The following is a 19,922-nucleotide window of genomic DNA, read 5'->3' on the forward strand; positions in this document are numbered from 1 at the left end:
AACGTCACTTTCTTCTTTTTTAATGTTATGTAATTCATGAACATCGTTAATGACACTTCATACCGTAGAACGTAACGGAACTTTCACTAAAATAAAATACTTTGGGATATTTATTACTTTCTACTTTTAATTTTAGATAGTGTGTATATTAGATTTAAACCATGATGAACTTGTCCTTATTAAGGCAGTTTTCTAGGTGTGTAAATACATTTTTAACTCTTTACATCAACATAACCTCTAAATTGTAATAAAGTAAAAACACAAAATATTAATGAATTTTTCAGATTAGCTTTACGTCCGCCTTCAAGAATACCAATAAGGATCCGTAATATTACTACAACACCAGCGGTTCAGTTCAAAACGACAGACCAACTGTGGTAAGTGTAAACAATACGAATGTTTACAATCCATACCAATTTTACATAACTTCGTATTATATTTATGCATGTCAAAAGCTTATTTGCCTATTTAGTGCTATTACTGACTATTGCTCTTGAATGAACATTAACATTGTTAGTAATATTTTATTATTTTATTCGCGTCTGCTAAGGCCTACTTGAAATAGGAACTAACTAAACTTTATTATATATACCTACTACCTTTATAAAAATTAAATAATAAATGTTTCCTAGTGAGCTATAGATTTACATTACAATCACCACTATAAAATATTTCTCTTAACTTTTCCAGTGCAGAGCCAATGAAAAAAAAGAAAAAGATTGATCCGCAGATCGTGAAGGCCCGTGAAGAGAGACGTCGTAAGAAGCTGGAGAAACAAATCAGAAGGTTGGAGAAGAACGCCCGGCAGTTGAAACCAATTGATGAGCTGGAGGTGCCTTTGGACTTGCTAGATAACTTTGGGTGAGGGTTTGTGTTATTTAAACTATCTGCCTCTGCCCTTCTATTTGTTATGTTAGCAGTCTGGTGACCAGTGAAACATTGCAAAGCTCAGGCAAGGCTTTTTTTAAAAGAAGTGTCATAGGTTTGTAAATTATATAAAGTACTAGCTGTTGCCCGCGACTTCGTCCCCGTGGGTAGAAGATATGAGTTATGATTTATACCTGCCCTGTTTTTTCACATTTCCCATTGTATCTTCGCTCCTATTAGTCGCAGCGTGATGGTTTATAGACTAAAGCCTTCCTCGATGAATGGTCTATTCAACACAAAAATATTTTTTCAATTTGGACCAGTAGTTCCTGAGATTAGCGCGTTCAAACAAACAAGCAAACTCTTCAGCTTCATATATTAGTATAGATATAGATTATAACTTAATCATGCTTTTCTTATGTACTATATAAAATATGTATGGATAAATTACTTAGCAACTGCCGAAAAATACCTCAATAATACAAATAATTTTATTAAATAACAGGGATATTCTTTAAAATAAGAATGCCAAGATAAGTTAAATTGTTAATGGCCTCTCATTTATATCAGTGTAAATGGTTTAATTGAATAATATTTGACACAAACAGCCTACAAGCCAACAGCTGTGTGAACTTAGTTTACACTTATGAAACCTAAGTTCATGCTAGTAAAGCCTAAATTTGAGATTCAGAGTAAATTGGTGATCCGTGTCATTGTTTTACTTAGTCATTATTCACATTATACATATTAATGACGTAAACATGACAATATAATGAGTTTCAAATGTCTTAACATTATTCAATAAAATTACAAACATTCAAAAATTAATAAGACATTTTTTGTTGTACTTTTTATAGAAAACGAAAGAGGCCGCAGCCCAAGTTGACAGCGGAAGTCATAGAAGCGCGAGCGCTCTTACAGAAGGACTGGGCTCGGTACAAGCGCGAGGAGTACATCAGCAATGTGGCGCAGATCGACAGGATCATGGCCGCACAGCGCCGGGCACTGGACAAGCTGCTTGAAGAGTCCGAGGACTTATACAATGAAGCTATTATGGTAATTATGTATTTTTAACTTATATTAAGATATTTGGTTTGTTTTATGAACAAAGATAATCTTTTTGTCGCGTGGGTTTCACAAACATTGAAGTCAAATGCAGAGACATGCTCAGGACAAGCATTTGAGGATCACATGAAAGCTTGTCCTATGAGCGACGTACTGTCGTCACGACAGTACGTCGTGACGACAGTACGTCGCGCCCGGTTGTTCTGGCTTGGTGACCTCAAACACTGGGCTATTGTGTTATATTGAATTACTAGCTGACCCAGCAAACGTTGTTTTGCCGAATATTTTTATTTTCTAGTTGTATGTATTTTTAATGACGCATTTTAAAAAAAAGCAAACAATTTCGTAAAAAATATAATATATATTTTTTTAGTGTGAGCAACCCTTATTACTAAGGCGTATGAAAAATAGATGTTAGTCGATCCTCAGACCTACTGAATACGCATATAAAATTTGGTAAAAATCGGTTAAGCCGTTTCAGAGGAGTACGGTAACTAACATCGTGACACGGGAATTTTATATATTAGAAGATGTATGAAATGTTAACGCTTGTTATTTTGATATGTATGTATTAGTTATTAGTAATCAAATAATATTGCATATTAGTAATTTAACCCAGTACCCCTAAGGGTAGGTGGGAATATGACTGACTTTTAATAGCTAAAAAAGCTCAGTCATTCCAATGTTCTTAGCCTAGGCCGTCGACTCGGAATCACTCTTATATCCTCTGTGACTGTTAATAGTATTAGTAGTAATAGGAATTCTAGTAATTCATTAATCTAACTTCGCCTTTATGTACAAGCAACATAGTGTATTTCTATTCCATATAGGCCTATAGATGTTTATTTCGTCCACAGCCGGACCTGCAGTTAATCCCTTATGAGATCAAAGGCCCCGTCGCGACGCCTCCGATCAAGAGCTACGAGTCACCAGATGGCGAATACATCGACGTGTCGAAGAAATGGGACAATTAGAGTGTTGTGTTATAAGTTATATTAGTGTAATAAAATTATGTTATTATAAATGCGTCTCATTTGAATATTACTAAAATATCGGGAGTTATTTCACCATCTGTCATTAAGACCAGACAACCTACATACAGTAAATGTATCTATAATTACTGTGACCGACAGCCATGGTGACGCCATTAATAAAAAAATTGTGCTTCACACTTAAGTCAGTGAAACCGTTTTCCTTATCAAAAAGTAAATTATAAAAGATAGCGATACTTTCGCCTTTTGTATCGGGAATCACTGTTAGTTTAGCCCCTTACACAACAATAAAAATTTACTCTTTTAAAATATACGTATCTAAGATATGCTACTATTATGCAGTCTGATTACCTACACCATTCAATTGATGTAAGAATGTAATACTATCTTCCTATATCTATTAATTTAAGGCCAAATGCTAGGTAATACACCGTGATTTTTTAGTCGTCTTACAAAAGCAGCCCAGTTCATGTATTCAATGACTAGAAGACGTTCATGATAAAAAAATAGGTATATATGAGATTTGAATAAATTTAAAATGCAATTTTTATTCAATATTATGATGCAATTCGCATTTTTTTAGATACACAGCTCTGTTGCGAGCGCGGTCCGAGCCTTGTAACAATGGCGAGGGGCGCGGGCGGCGGCGGCGTTTTAATCATTTTTAAGATAATATTGCAGATTTCTCATGTTTAATTTTTCTTCGTACTTATTATCTTAGTTGATGATAAAAAAATAATAATCGCGCCTAGGTGTATTTTACGTCGGATACATGAACTGGGCTGCTTTTGTAAGACGACTAAAAAATCACCGTGTATAAAGATAATCGTAATTTTATTTAAAAAACTGTTGAAAGTATTAAAAAACATGCTCATAACATTACGAACATCGTCTCTTTAAATGTTCACTACAAAATTTCTTATGGGAATCGTTTATTAAAAAAAAATACGATAAATTCACTGTAACTAAAGTTGATGACTATAACCTACCTTTATACCTACCTACCTACTGGCAATATCAAAATCAGGGTTTTTTTTTAATCGACGATCGCGGTACTCTTCTTCAATGCCTAACCTTTTACAAAAGGGAAATGGCTAGGGCTTCTAAAGTCAAGTAATGATACAAGCTTGAGTGAGCCACTTCTTCCGGTTATCATATTTAGTCGTAAAACCAACCGAGTGTTAAATCGATTTTCATGCGCGATCTACCACAAAAATATGACATGGCTTTTTGCAAGTTTTTTCTACTCTCTTAATATTGCTTCGTGTTGTTTTAAGTTTGTGGGCCAAAAGGCGGTTAAACACTTTTAAGGCATAAGATCAATGTTCGTGCTTGCTATACCAACTGTGAGAATTTCTTTTATTATTCCCGAGCTCATACTCTCAGAAACTAGACACACTGTTTTAAATTATCTCAATAGTAGGCATAGTATCCCACTATTATTATTCTCTTTTAAGACCCACCATTGGTTTAATTTATTAAATCCAACGTAACATCTGAATTTTTTAACGGAATTTTTGTATCGAATTATGGGTGTTGTTAAATCCTTAAATCACTTGCGCTCACACTTTCTATAGTTATAGCATAGCTGCATATAATTATGTCCAATTTTCAGAACTGTCGATATTTCTATTCAATACGTAGATATCTGTAGTAATTGCAAACATAATAAGTGCCCATCACTCATATAGCTCCTGACTCCATCCATCGGCTTCCAATCCTATTATCCTTCCATTACGGTGATGACGTCATTGTCATTACTTAATTTCAGTGCCTACTCGTTAGAAATTGATTTACGGACTCAAAGTGAAAGGATTAGCCAATCAGCGGGGAATTGCAATGAATTTTGCTGATAGCTCTGCCTGTATAATCTAGATATAGCTAATGAAGTAATCAAAGTTAGAATTTGTAGTCTGTAACTATGTACTCAAAAATATCTAACAGTAGGTATAAAATCAGCCGGCTTGATCCAATGCTGGGCAATTACCTCTTCCTCTGAACAGAAGCGATCAGGTGACACTCTTTATCGATAATTAAATTACTATATTTGAATATAAAAAATTAATTATATTTAAATAACAAAGTACATCGATGTAATTTAAAAATAAAATCATCAATATAGTAGGGGTAGAAAACCCCTACTCTCGTGCATAAAATTACGTTAACTGATTTTTTTCAAAATCATGTATAGAATGTAAGTATTCTATTTATCCATCAAATTCTATTTTTTCTGATATAATTCATCAATTAATGTATTCACACCAAGATTAATGATTCAATTTTCTAATACAGAATAGGTGCAACATTTGTGCAAGTCACGTTAAAAAAATTAACACGAAAGATTCCAATTTTAAAGTATTCATGAGGGTGAGCACGTTATTACCTCTTCGGCAATCTTCCGTAATTATCGTTCTCTTTTCAAATTTTATCTTCTTTTTTATTTTCGAACCCTCCTTAGTGTTGCACAGATTGTGTTAAGCTTGAAAAAAAAAAAAAACCCCTGTAATAATTAATTACGCACGCAAGCAAATATTTTCTTTAGATATTTTTCTCTGTCATGACTTGTTATGTAAGTTATGCTTAATATTTTTGTGATGACGTGAAATTATTACGCAGTAACATGGCTGGAAAATCTTTACTAGGGTAACTCCCTTCTCAATGCTTCCATAAAGTGCAGTTGGCTGTAAAATATTAAAATAATGGTGAAATCATAAAAAGGTAGAAATAAATAAGTTCATGGATATTCCAGTGTTTTGTTGATTTTTTCATGAGTTAGGTTTCTAATTAATTGTTTATTAATCTCGGGTCTGAATAGGTAAGCAAGTAGAAAGGCAGGTAGTTCATTCGGTTAACCTCAAAATGGACACAAAACAACATTATTTGTAAATCTTGGCCTTGCTAGTTATTTTTCTTGTGATTACTGTCCGACGTCGAGCTCTTTGGTGAATAACAAGTGTCATAACTGACACATGACAGCCCGCCATTTTGTCAATAGTGTTAGGAACTAACGATTTACTCAATGGCAAATGTTGACGTTAAAATAATGATGTGTAAGTAAAATGGAGTCTGTCCGCTTGTGTAAACCTTGTTTTTGTGTTATTGTTGACATTTAATCAGATAGGTTCTAGTTTAGAAACGGTTTGATTAGGATATAAAGTTGAAACAGCAGGCAATTTAAACTAGGATGCATGCACCTAGATTGGTAAAGCATCTGAATAATGACAAAGACGCAAACAACTATTTAATTACTTGCCATTACTTCATTATTCCTGACAAATGCAATCATTCATCATCATCATCCACAGCCTTTGTCCTCCCACTGCTGGGCATAGGCCTTCCCTTTCTTGTGCCAATTTCTACGGACCTGTGCTAGCCTCATCCAGACTCGACCCGAAACCTTTATTATTAACAAATGCATTCAGGTTCCGTACCTGAATATTTTGATATGCTTACAAAACTCCATTACGTATACACTCTGTTTTTAAACAGAAATAACAGATTTAAATTCATAAAAAACCAGTCGTACCGTTCTTTCAACTAGAATATTCGTTGAATATCAAAGTACATTACAAAATTACGCGGCTGTCGGTCTTCATCCGCAATTATCGCGCTAAAAACGATTGCTGCGATCCCGTCAAAAGAGCCACGCTTTCATTCCTGAATACCTACAACATAATGACAAAAACTACGACTACCGCACCAAATATTACATTTTCAACTTCAAAAGCATCGGTGTAAAGTCGAATATCCTTTAATGAGTGTTAAATTTTGTATCTTATCTGAATTGAGGGAGTAGTGTCAACATTGAGGTGATTTTAAAAAGATACGCGTTTCACCTGCAGCCGTTTCATGAAATTTTTATAGCGGTGCCCTTTGAGGTGAGTCTCGAGTCTAAACGAGAAACGATTTGAATGTCCCTAGTTTACTGGGTCAAGTGATGTCTATTGATGGCGAGGACACGACGCTGCGAGAGTCTCCGAGCCCTAGTTTCTCGTGGACATGTCCTAAGGAACGTCGTAACGTAAATCGTCTTAACGCGTGACCTCAAACGTTTTTCCGCTTGCTTTCATACCGTTTAAGAGGACGCTTTGTTAGTTTTAATTCGTATTTGCATGTCCGCTTTGAGGTTTTTATGCGGTAGAATAAATGTTTTTATATTAAGTTGCATGATGACTTTTATAATCGATGAATAAATGGGGCTTATGCTATATTTATGCGCTTATAAATATCTCGACTTTTATTTCTTTTGTTTTTGTGCTACTGTTGGTCACTTTTAGCTTTCGACGTGGCGACTGGATTAAAAAAAATCGGCATTCTAGTCGCTTCATCCAGTGACGTAATTGAGCTATTTTTTAAAAGAAATTAATATCCTACTACATGTTTGTCTGACATGAAGTAAATTCTCAAACATTGCAAACTAGAGCCTGATGATTTGAAGCCAAATTAGCGAAGTTTCGTACATCTGTACTGTAGAAAGCTGTAACGCTGCTCTGGTCATAAATTCAAAATTTCATTTCAGTACTCGCAGTGAAACAGAACTTCTTTCATTGGTTTTCGGGCGTACATCACAGAAGTCAAAAGTGGGATTTTTGGGTGGAATACGTGTGTTAGTCAAATTAAAAGCCTTTCCTCAGGTAAAATATTAAGCTTGGAAATAGTCCAAGACTGCATTGAGTCTAGAAACTCGACATGATTTTTTGTTCATTTGGGATGTTGGGTAATTCTTATTTTTCCTTTCATGTTTAGGATATTATTATGTCAATTAAATCTATTTTTCTTTGCCTTACTGTACCGTTATATGCATCATCACTTTCTAGTCTTATAGTAAGTGTTGCTGTAGTTATATAAGTGTGGCTTTTCGATTAATTTGTTTTTACTAAGTAATTATCACCCGCAAACCAGAGGATTTTTCAAGGGATGTTTAAAACCATTTCAGAGGCCTAAGGGGGGTTCAAAAACTCTGATACCGGGTTGCACGTGAACCATGTGAAAAGGAAAAACAGTAAGCAATAAAACAGCGGCTTTACTGTAAGGGGTGGTGTTAATCCTCCTTCAACGTCTTCATGTCTTACAAAAGTAAACAACGTAAGTATACAACTAATAAAAGGGGTAAAAAGTCCCGGCGTGTGGATACCACACAATCTAGCCACAACAAGTTTTTATCAACCCTAAAATGGTACAATAGCGTCCGATTGGCCCGTGTGAGACCGATCGTTTTCTATTTTAAAAGGAATGCCTTCGCTTTGAGCGGTACGTGATCGCTTTAGTTAATATTTGGGTGCGGTTGGCAAGGGTTACTTTCATGTAACGACTGTGGAACATGAACTATGGAATGAATTGATGTGGCAACAATTTCCAGAAAAAAAAAAAAATGTAGTCCTTTTGTACCACTGTACAATGATGGCCAGCAGATGGACGTCACCGCTGTGGTTAGCATTGGACGCGATGGCGGGACAACCTTAACGCTTACCGTATAGGCTGGTTCCCATTGGACCAGGAGAGAGATTCGTGGAAAGATTTAGGGGTGGCCTTAACCCAGCTGTGGGATACAGTGGTCTAGGAAAAAAAATATAACGGTTTATAAAACAAATAATACAAAGATAGGTGTAGCAACGTACTGTTTAAAAAATATAAACAATTTTATTTTCTTTGGTTCATTTGTAAGGAACCCCTCTTCGCAAGTCCCACTCTCATTTTCCGTACTTTTTTTCCTTACGACTCGAAACACTAGTCGATTCTACTCTAATTTATCCCTGAAAGTTAACGAAACAGTAATATCAGTTGCAGTAACTAAAATGCTTTTAATATCAATGCAGTTGCTAGGGTACATAAAATTTTATCGATAGCGTAACTTGAAACTTTGGCATGAAACGACTGTTTCACTGGCTTTTCAGTCTGTAATTGCTCCTTCATGATATATATTAATTTCATTCCGAATTGCTTATTAAGGAAATAAAGGAATTTCCGCACATAGTTCGACTGTTTTTCTGAATAAAGTTATACTAAGTTCAGTCTAAATATTTAGTATTAAGGTCTGACAGGGTATTTCCATTTTTTTTGTAATATTCCATAATTTCAGCAAAACGCCATCTAGTGTCAAACTAAGCAAAACTTGTATAGTGAGAACTAGACAACTAATAAACGTACTTATATATTTCTAAACATTACATACCTACATGTTATAGATAATGTTGGAGGACACAACAAATGATCGTACTCATCATACAAACATTCATCCTCGGTGGCAATTGAACCTACTAAGAATAGTATTTAAGAGATCTTACACTCACTTACGCTACAAATAAATACATTAAATCCAATAACAACGCAACGCAACAGAGATCCCATCAATTTATTCAATACCAAATAATTCTCATTCAATTTATCTTGATTAAAATACATTGAAATAAAATTGGACCGTCAGAACTAGCCCATTGGGAGAAGTATTTCATCGGATGCGAATTGGTATCGTCACCGTCGCGTCGTCGACCCGACTGTGACTTGTATAGGTTAATTTTAATAAAATAGTTAATGTTGTGGTACTTCTGTTGCTATGTACGGATTTGGATAGCGGTTCTATCATAGTTATAGGTTTCTACTTCCTTATTTATTTCAAGAAGGAAAAATCATGGGAAAAACTGGATTCAAAATCTTAGAATCTGAAATTTCCAACCAGCAGTGAGCTAGCGTCTGGCGGAAGTGGTACATTGATAGCCTGGTGATCAATCTATTTGACCGATATGATATAACAGAGTGTTGTACAAATTACGCTTGAGAACGTTATTTATTAACGTAACTGTATCTGTTTAAGGAATGAGCAATTTTTCAGCCCACAATGAGCACTGGTAAGTGAATTTCTAAAATGTCTATTGGCCGTTTCATTCTACTTCACATTGCACCAATTTAAGAGCGACTTAATACTAAGTGACATCAGTGAAAGCGGTTCTAAGGTTTGTTGGTGATTCTTATGTTAAAGTCGAAGCACATACCATGTGCCTGAGTAAGCCTTCCCAAATTGTGTAAACGATACACTGCTCGGTTTTCCTTCGTCTTGGTTATGGAATCGATAATTTATTTATTTATTTATTTATTTATTTTTAGGTTAGCCAACAATTGTTTACACAATACATTTACAATTTATTAACTGCTAACAATAACAGGTGTAACAATCACTTATAGGCTAACACCGCATGCACAAAAATTAAACGGATGGAGATAACAATAACAATGCAAAATTCCGTTTTTATAGCAAAAACAAACAAGACAAGATGTTTAATTAATTCCGCTTGAATTAAGCGGAAAAATAGAAAAGAGAACAAACATATCATGAAATATTAATACAAACAAAAATTCTAATATTAATACAAACAAAAATTCTAAATATGTTATTATTTAGAAAAATGACAGATACCACAATAATAATTAATTGTTTACAAAATTAATAAAATTAAGTAAGTAAAGTAGTCAAATCATTAGGTATTAAACAAAAAAAAAGTGTATTAAATTTAAGAGGATTAAATGAAATAAAAATAAAAATAATCGATGAGCAACTAAATTGGTGCACAGCTAGCAATAGCTTTTCTTCTGACTGCACTATAGCCGGGTGGTTGAGGACACCATGCCAAACTAAGCGCGATGTGTAGCGTGTGTGATCCACGAATGCTTGTCCAGAGACGGGTGTCTTTGTGCATGTGACATGAATGTTTGTGAAAAACCCCGCGACACAAGGATTAAAACCTAAATGCGGGAGTTCTTTAAAAAAATTGGACCCATGTATTTTTTAGAAGCAGCACTATCGCGTATATTATATTTCATTCTATCAACGCATCATTAATTGAAAATGCTCTAAAACTCAAAACGATGCATAACGAACAGAAAATAATAAGTCCTTCCAACAAATCCTCTTAACTTTGCTTGATACACTCAAAAGATCAATCGTAGCAGTTAATACGCGACGTCGTTCCCTTTTTATTGAATACAACTCGTTCAAACTCTTCAAACATGTTTCCAACGTTTCCACCACCCCCTAAAAGTCAGATGTTGACGTTGTGAAAGGGAGACAAGGCTCTACGAAGTGTATCGTGCTATCCCGTTTCCACGCCAGCAGTCCGTATGCCTGTACATTTCAAGTTTCTTGTATACTCCTAATATACCTGAAATCGACTTGTGATATTTGCAAGTGTGAAGTAGAAAGACATTATTAGATTTACATAGAAACGTTTTATAGGATACTAAAGGTAATATCGTTCTGGAAATTGACTGTGATAGGTGTACGAAGAGAGATTTTGATTCTGCCTTCTAGGTAGCATTTTATATTTTTTACAACAAATTTTAAGATGCCGAAATGGTTAGCCTTAGTAGCAGTTAGGTTATTGTTTCCGTACGCAAGGTAGAACGGGCTTTTCTAAGATTTCATTTTATTAATGTCCGGGTTGTAACTTTTCTTCTCTTCCGGTATTTTCTTTTCGCGCGTGATACCGTCTCGCAGTTGGTCGGTTAGTTCATAATATAAACACCAAAATTGTTCCCTTTAAGTTTTTATCCAAAAAGCTCGATCTCCAACAACCATAGAAGCCGAACAATAGCAATAAACTTGAACAATATCTACGGGCCCGCGGTTGGAGGTAAATAAATCCTTAATTTCACGGTTGCACTCCCCAAAGATATGCAAATTCAATTTGTTTACACTTGAACCAGGAATATAAATCAAAGCGGAGAGGAAGTGCGAAGATCTTCGTTTTCGATTAAACGAATAATTGTTTGAAGATACTAAATCAAGTCTTTAGGTTAACTTCGAATGCATTTATTATTCAGCAATTCTGAATCTGCAGGGTATTTTTTTTGTATTGTGTTGAAAATTTATTTTACAGTCATAGACCAATTGGTATTTATTGCATTACGCGAAAGATATTTTTCCTTAATTTATTAAAAAAAAATACTTTTCTTATTTAATTAAACGACTCTTTCACTAAGAAGTTTAATTTTTGTTCCGCAGATGGTTTCAGAACTCAGAACAAGAATTTGTGGACATCACAAATGCTTTCCCTACGCGGGGACGAATCCGCGACACGTCATGCACAGTAGATTTGGCGTGGTGACCAACTCAGCTATCTGTTATTTTAACCTACTGTAGGTGTATACTTTAACTAGTGAGTAATTAGATTTGTGGATTATTATTATTACAGAACATACTTCCGTAACTACTACTTATGAGGCTAAGGGCAATCACGACTTAACACCTTAACTATCTATTTGAGGTAAATTAACAATCTCACACGTACATCATAATTGGACAAATTGAGTACTTATAACTATTAACCTAAAGGTGTTATATCTCACTGCGATGCGGAATGCCTAAACAGCAGGGCCGGATTTAGGAAAGGGTAACCGGGGCAAAAGCTCGCACAATAGAGACTTCGGAAAAAAAGTCTTTCAAATTTCAAACCTAGTAAACATCTTCTCCCTTGATATTTTATTCCCTTTTACCTTTACCTACAGCCATTTTTTACCTACAAAATTGTTCATTTTATTTGGAAAATAATTTGGGGCTAGAGTGCCTCCACTCTTTTGTTGCCTCGAGGCCTCTGGACCCCTAAATCCGTCCCTGCTCAACAGCATTCCGGTGTTACATGACATAAGAGGTATGATAGAAGTGGGTGCAAGCTGCCTTCTCGAGGAATACCGATGTAAAGCTATGAGTATGTGCTTGGGGCTCTAGTGCGGGATTCCACAACACGTTCCTGTCGGGTTACCGAAGAACCAATAGCCCTTAGCCGCACACCCTGCATGTAAATCGAATCGTTTCGCACTCAAGATATTTGAGAATAACCATTGGATTTGTGTATGTCAGTTTTTAGTGCTGTTCCTTCTTCTTTTCGCTATTTCGTGCTAGCTGGACATCTGCTTCTTTAGAGGAGTGATATTTTACAATTGGTTTGGCTGTAGGCCCTAGTACGGTCAACTAGCTTTTCTTTTATTTGTTCCCACGGTTGGGGCCTTCTGCTCGTCCCTTGAGTGTGATTAAATAAGGTGTTATTTAAAGTTGTTAATAGGGAGCATTATTGACAGGGTTCTAATTTCAGTGTGTGTGTAATAATTTTGCTTCGTTGAATTTTTCATATAAATATTTTAAACCAACTCTCAGACACCTTAGTAAATATTTAGACACTTGGTCCATTTTATATCAGGAATTTTTATTTGCTTGTTCTATGCATGAACAGGTTTTTTCAATTTTACGTGACAGTCTGGTACATAACGGTCCAATTATCAAAATCGTTACAGCAACGAGCAATAAAGAAATACTTCAATGGTACTCATATCGTCCCTTACAATTCTCACATGATTGGAGGCAGACGAGATAAGGTTGATCGTTGAGTGTTCACCTGTGAAGGGAATAAGGGATAACATCTTATTTGGATCGCCATTCCGCTTCACCAAGCGTGATGTTTTTGACGTCATCCAAAATTGTATTTTGTAGCGGAAAGACATTTTGGGATGTTTAGCTTGGGAATGATGTTTAGATGTGCTTCTTTATTTTTTGACTAGATGATGTGTGAATTAAATTGTTTATTCAATCATTCGATTTACGCTAATACTCAAGTATTAACAAGAAGATATTTTTTGAAAAAAAAAACCCTTTATTGCATGGGTTTTGAAAAACATTCTTGACTTATCAGTTTTTGAAATCAAACACTCAAGCACAAGCTTTTAAGCATATAAGCTGTGTCAAAATTTCTCCCAAAAACTATAGCCATCCATCACAATTAGAGAATGTATGCAAACATAATGAGTATAACAAATAGGTACACACTTAATAACAGAATCCAAGTAAAGGTAAAGTTGTCAGAGCCACATTGACATCAGTTGGACAGTTGAGACTTAGCGCTCAATTAGAGCGCGCCTCCGACTCACAACTAAATCCCTCAACTATATATATTTTTACTACAACTTTAACCCTTAAGTTCATAGGATAAAGTCCATAATCCCCTGTGCGAATCCACGCTAGCTTGCTTTACATACAACTCATCTCATTAAACCGTACGTAATAAGGTCTTAAAACCATTTTGTTTTAAAAACTCGGTTTGTATAGAGTTTGGATTTGTATAGGATTTTTTGTTAGAAATAACGAATATATTTTTTCGTTGATAAAAGTTTCATATTTTACATAAATATGGAGAGAGTAATCCTATTGTTCCTTTTTCCTGGTTTAAATACTTCATGGTATTGTTGAATGGGAATTTTCTTCCAAATACGTTTTGTGGGTTACGAAAATAAATCCTGAAAGAAAGCAAATTTGAAAAGAAAAAACACTTGTCCTCGTGACAAAACCAACCGTCGTTTAACCAAACTTCAAAAAGGAGGAGGTACTCAATTTGTGGGTATTTTTAAATGTTTAAGCTTTGAACTTCGGAATGAATGAACCGATTTCTTGATTTTTTTCATCAGCAGTTTTTATCTGAACACTTTTAAGTTCATAAAAAGATTTGTTTCTATAATTAGTTATTTTAGAAGCAGGGGAAAACCACCTGTGAAATTTTCATTTTTTTTTCGGTCCTTGAGATACACCTTGGTGAGACAGACGCACAATTAGACAGCAGAGGTATAGTAATACGATTCTGTTTTTACCCTTTGGTACGGTTAAAAAAGTACAAAAAAATGTAATCAAAGAAAATATTCGACAAATCAATTAGCAGTAAGAAGAAAGCAAGAAATTGAGTTTGGTCCTGTAGTTTTTATTCCATAGAAAGCTAGGTACTGTTAGTTTTAAAACTATCTTCTATCTTCTTTGGGACATTGCCAAGTGTTACCAAGGCTCAATAATTTCCTCACCTGAATGCCTTGGTATAATTTCCTATTCGTTCATATGGACCAATAATTGTATCTCTTTCAGTATGTTTGTATATACATATCAAACTAAAATATTACCAGTAAAATATTTTATTTTTATAAAAAAAATCGTGCTCGCATGTTGCTAAGGTGTTTATTTTTCCGTTCATAGCCAGAACACTAGTAAGTGATGCAGGGTGAGCTATACTTACGGTCTACAAAAAGTGCTGTGTTCCTATTTATCCGCCGATATCTGCTAGAATGCAGTCTAACAATGGAGAATCACGTGTTTAATTTTTCGATCATTCGTGATTCCGTCGAAGATTTCTGAGACCACAATACGAAACATCGTAGGAAAACGTTGCGAACCACTGGAATTAAATACGCGTCCCGAGCAAATGAAAACCACAGGGCTTACCACAGAGACTCGTGTGCTGAGCTACTGCTAATCCTGTCATCAATTCGATGGGCCGATGTCATTCAAGTAAGCTGCCATCTTAATGGTGAGATCTTCTATAAACGTCACACGCGGCTTTCAGCGTCACGACGCCGTGTGTGACGTCACGATAAAGTTACAAACGTATATGTTTGTTTAGGTAATACTGTTTCTGCATTTTTAAATCAATACCAAACTTGAGAAAACATTTCTAAAACAAAAGGAGTTTCATACTGTCATCAGTTGGTGATTTTTTCTTGTTTTGTGTGAACATTTTGGATCATCATCATTATCAGTCCATATTCGTCCACTGCTGGACACAGACCTCCGACTCTGGAAGCACGTCATGGAGATCTATTTTCGGCTGCTTCGAATTTCGGATAACTTTAGTTATAATCAGGCACGGAAACGTCATCTAAATGAATATACCGAAAGGCTCTCTTTGGAATACCGACATCCGGGTGACATTTCTATAGTCGGTGCAGCGATAATAGGAACGCTGTCGGTGGCCTACAGCTCAGGAGACCACAACCTTAATTATCCAATCCACCGAGCACATCCGAAGCATACCAAAAAGTTTGATTAATAGCACGTGCCTCCAATAAAACTCTTCGCTAGGGTGTGATGTGATTATCGTAACATCACTCAATGAAATTATATTCGCATGATTTAGGATAATCTTTATTCAAAAAAGCTGTCGAAAATGACTGGCAGTTTCATATAATACCGCCGCCTCATTCCACTTATAAGAGAAATATGCGCATTGTTTTTTTTTATTTATTATCTTTTTGTATCTGGCTATTGTCTGTTTGAAGGGTGAAATATGGAGGGAATTGTGCGTTGCCAGTTGGTGTGTTTTCGATTACGGATTAATTATTTATTAGAAAGGTAAACGTATTTATTCTGCTTTGAAAATGAATTTCTTTATTAAGTAGAGCATTATTTTGATTAAACACTAACATAAATAAAATATATTATTATCACTCCACAAAACTATTTTAAAAGCCAAAAAAAAGATCTGCCTATTTTGTGAAAAAAGAAAAGGTTTGTTCCAATAATTCCGTTATTCATATTTGCCCTGTCAAGGATATCTTCAGAATGCAAGCCCCGCTTGTAATAATAAGTGCCTGAATATTTTAATTAAAGTTCTAAAATACCGGGATTTACTTAAAAAGCTTTCTTACGACCTGCATTATGAATAATTCTGTTATAACAGAGAGAATTTGTTAATAGTAAAATGATATGCGATGTCTTGCCGAGTTAGTGCGGAATAACTCGTGAAGTTATGAGAAGATGGCGCTAGTGAGCATTTGCTAACAGAATTTCACGTTTGTAAATGGCTTTGGAGAAAAGAAATGAAGAAACGTGTGCAAGTAAATGGATGGTTTGTAGAAATATTTTTTTTTTGTTAATGGCAAACGACTCTCCCAAATTTTTTTCTAAATGTCTAGGTATAATCCTTGTGTCGCGAGGGGATTAAGAAACGTTTAAGTCACATGCACAAAGACTGTCCAACTTAGAAAAAGAATTCCAAATACATAGTATTGTATGAATGAAAACATCACGAATTTGTCAAACAAAAATAACAACCTACTTCGAGATATATGAAACTTGACAAGGAAAACACGAAATAAATTTCCTATAGACCTTCGATCATAATAAACCAAATTCAGCGGAACTGAAAGCGAGTTAAAATTGTGTAAATGTCACTTAAGCAACCCTTTTTGGTGTCCCATTAGTGTCCGGGTGAATTGGCGAGTGTATGTGAGTCGAGTTTGAATGTCTGTCTGTATGTATGTGTGTATGTGTTATAGGTTTCAGGTGAGGCGGTAATAATGTTGGACATTGGTTCACGTCCTCTTCGAAGCTAGACGTGATCGGTTTACGAAACAACACTTTTGTACCGTCTGTTACACCGTAGCGAGCGTTCTGGAATGAAAATACACTATTTTCTAAAATATACTAGGATTTGACGAAACTGCTTTCGATACTATTCGAGCACATCCATAAGCAAGTAGAATATGTGTTAAAATTTTATTGAATTAGTTACAGTAGACTGATAACACGCCAAACTCAGTATTCGCGACGAGCCATAGTTTCAATCTCCGCGTAAGACAAGCATTTGTGTGATCCACGAATGCTCGTTCTGAGTCTGGTTGGCTTGTTCATATAACTCGAATGTTTGTGGACCCCGTGCGACACAATATGTGCCGTTTTTTAACACAAAATACAAATGCCTATTTATTTTCAAATTGTCTCCTTATTGTAAATATTTGATTTACTTTGTTTTAGTAGAGTAAATAGTAACAATATTAGCTTTCGAAATTACATTGGTGTCGAGAATTTGTAAACAACGTAACTAGAATACACTAGACTAGATGTTTGTAATTCTAAATCAAATTTAAACATAATTAACTCTAAAATCAACACATTAAGCTGTAATGGACACTCATGAATTTATTCTATTAGCATACAAATTATTATTCCGGTTAACAGATAGTGGCTGCATTAATATAAATAGGGATTAGAGCTGTTTGTATGTATTGTAACAGAGGTTAAAAATCATTGGTTATCATGAAGTATTTACTTAAGAAAATGATTCTTAATCTTTCTGATTTTTATTATTTGTTGCTATATCGATAGCAGAAACAACTGCTTAGCTAACACAGTTCATGAGATACAGCCCAGTGACGCACAGGCGGAAAGGCCGACCAACGAAATGCAATTCGCCCCCTCGCTTCTAAAACTGCTAGCTACAAAGTCTTATTTTTTAAGTCCCGACAGAACAAGAGAATTACTATAATTTTGACATGTCTCTCCGTCTGTTTGTCTGTTTCTTTGTAGCATCATAGCTCCCGAACTATACAAACTTAAATAACACATTTTGGTGCAAGATTCGATTAAAAGCTAAATAATGTTGCAACGCATTTAGTTCGTAAAAAACGTCATAAAAATATAAAATATTACGCGTCGGTGTAATTGCGTCCGAATTACTCGACCGAAGCGGTGTTAGCACCACATTAGCTTCGTACGTTCATCTCTCAAGAGAAATTCCCACTTTTCATACGCATCATTGTCTTCCAGTATATTCTAATGGCACGTCCAATAAGGATGGGGAAACCTTCAGATATTCGCTTAAGAAGTAGTAGGACGATGAATTTGCTTTTGAAATAGAAGAAACGTAAATTAAAATAACGGTCATAAGTTCGGGAGACGTTTAATGAAAAAAATTAAGTTTGTTTTAGCAAATCAAATTATGTCGTGGCGAAGTTTAGAAGTAAAGACATTTTGTGTCGTAATTATGGTTTAAAAATCGACGTATTATTTGTGTATACTGTCTATATGAAAAGTTGGAATTAGGAATTCTTTTTTTTCCCTTTGAATATCGCCAGTATTCCTGATCCTATTTTTATCTGTCTTGACATCGATTTTCTTTTACCTTTTTGTTAATGTCAAGTAACATGCCAGTATATTTGGACTCAAAAATGTTGATCTCATACCAATATTTGTTTAATCCCAAGTTGCTTCCGTAATCGGTTCAGTACTTCGTGTTGAGCACAATACAACACGATTCAAGGGGCTAACTAACTGTAGGACATTGTCCAGCAGATTGTCGTAAACATAGGCTCTGAATAGGCCAGATATAGCCATGCATATTGAGTAGACGGTGTTTGTACATCCGTTGTGAGCGCTTTTGTTTTGAGATGTTTATTTATATAAGGTAAGTGTTTATGCGAAATTGTTGTAAGACGAATATTGGGAATGATAAGGTTAAAAATATAATGTTTTCTCACGTACCTTGTTAATTGAAAGTTTTCGTCGGCCATTGTGATTTTGGTGTTGCTAAGTGTAATAAATACCAAAAAAAAAACAGAAATGAAAACATTTAAAACCCATCTAAACAATAAGCGCTATATCATTAATGTTATTTTCACAAATACCTAATGCTAGAAAACCTTTCGTATGTAAATCTAACTCGCAATTCTCTAGTATTATTAATCAGACAATCTGCCCACCATACAGTAAAGATAAAGACCAGTGCAAACGAACAGATACATCTTCAAAGAAATCAAACATCAAACAAATAAACATCAATGTAATATGGTCAGCTAAAGCCTTAATTCCGGTTTTGACAACAAAGCTTAACGTCAGTCATCCGCTTAATTCAATAACAAAACAGACTTAATCCAGCGACCAGATTCTGTAGTGGACATATTTATACAATGCTTCGGTAATTACACGGGATTATCACAGCTCACCATCTATACGTGATGGGAAATAATAATTATCTTCGATACGATAATTGGATTATTCTGGATGATTAGGGCTGAAGGCATCTTTTCAAGAGTTCTTTCTTTTGGTTTCGTGAGAAATAATAGAAAAGTATTTTTCATTTTGTACCGTAAACAAAGATTGATAAAATTAGAGTTTCAAATTAAAATTTGAAAAAATTAAAATTTCATGTGAAATGGGTGACTCGTGACGTCACTCTTTGTTAAGTAAGAAAGGCTAATTTTTATATTTAATTATTCTACTAATACATATTTTAAAAGCAAAAGGGTGTATGTATGGACGTAACGATGTATGAATGTTTGTTCCTCTTGCAAGCAAAAACACTGAACGGAATTAGATGGACTTGGTACACAGATAGTTTCAAACCAGGATTTACACACAGTATAGTATTTATCCCGATTTTATGTTCCCGTGTAATCATTTTCGATGTGTAATGGACAACA

At 35.0% G+C, this 19,922-nt stretch overlaps 1 protein-coding gene across 1 annotated transcript; it reads left to right on the forward strand.

Annotated features, from left to right (window-relative positions):
• Positions 1–82: 82 nt before the first annotated feature.
• Positions 83–2,952, forward strand: LOC113504897 (39S ribosomal protein L40, mitochondrial-like). Its single transcript, XM_026887401.1, has 5 exons — positions 83–196; positions 285–377; positions 691–861; positions 1,725–1,923; positions 2,790–2,952. The coding sequence occupies exons 1-5, from the start codon at positions 162–164 to the stop codon at positions 2,904–2,906; spliced, it is 615 nt and encodes a 204-aa protein (XP_026743202.1). The 5' UTR covers positions 83–161; the 3' UTR covers positions 2,907–2,952.
• Positions 2,953–19,922: the final 16,970 nt, after the last annotated feature.

The sequence above is a fragment of the Trichoplusia ni genome, chromosome 23, assembly GCF_003590095.1.
Source record: "Trichoplusia ni isolate ovarian cell line Hi5 chromosome 23, tn1, whole genome shotgun sequence".
NCBI lineage: Eukaryota > Metazoa > Arthropoda > Insecta > Lepidoptera > Noctuidae > Trichoplusia > Trichoplusia ni.

Coding starts and splice junctions, on each gene's coding strand:
- LOC113504897 (XM_026887401.1), top strand. CDS start 162: ATGATGAACTTGTCCTTATTAAGGCAGTTTTCTAG. Junction 197..284: donor TTATTAAGGCAGTTTTCTAG/GTGTGTAAATAC, acceptor TGAATTTTTCAG/ATTAGCTTTACGTCCGCCTT. Junction 1,924..2,789: donor TATACAATGAAGCTATTATG/GTAATTATGTAT, acceptor TTTCGTCCACAG/CCGGACCTGCAGTTAATCCC.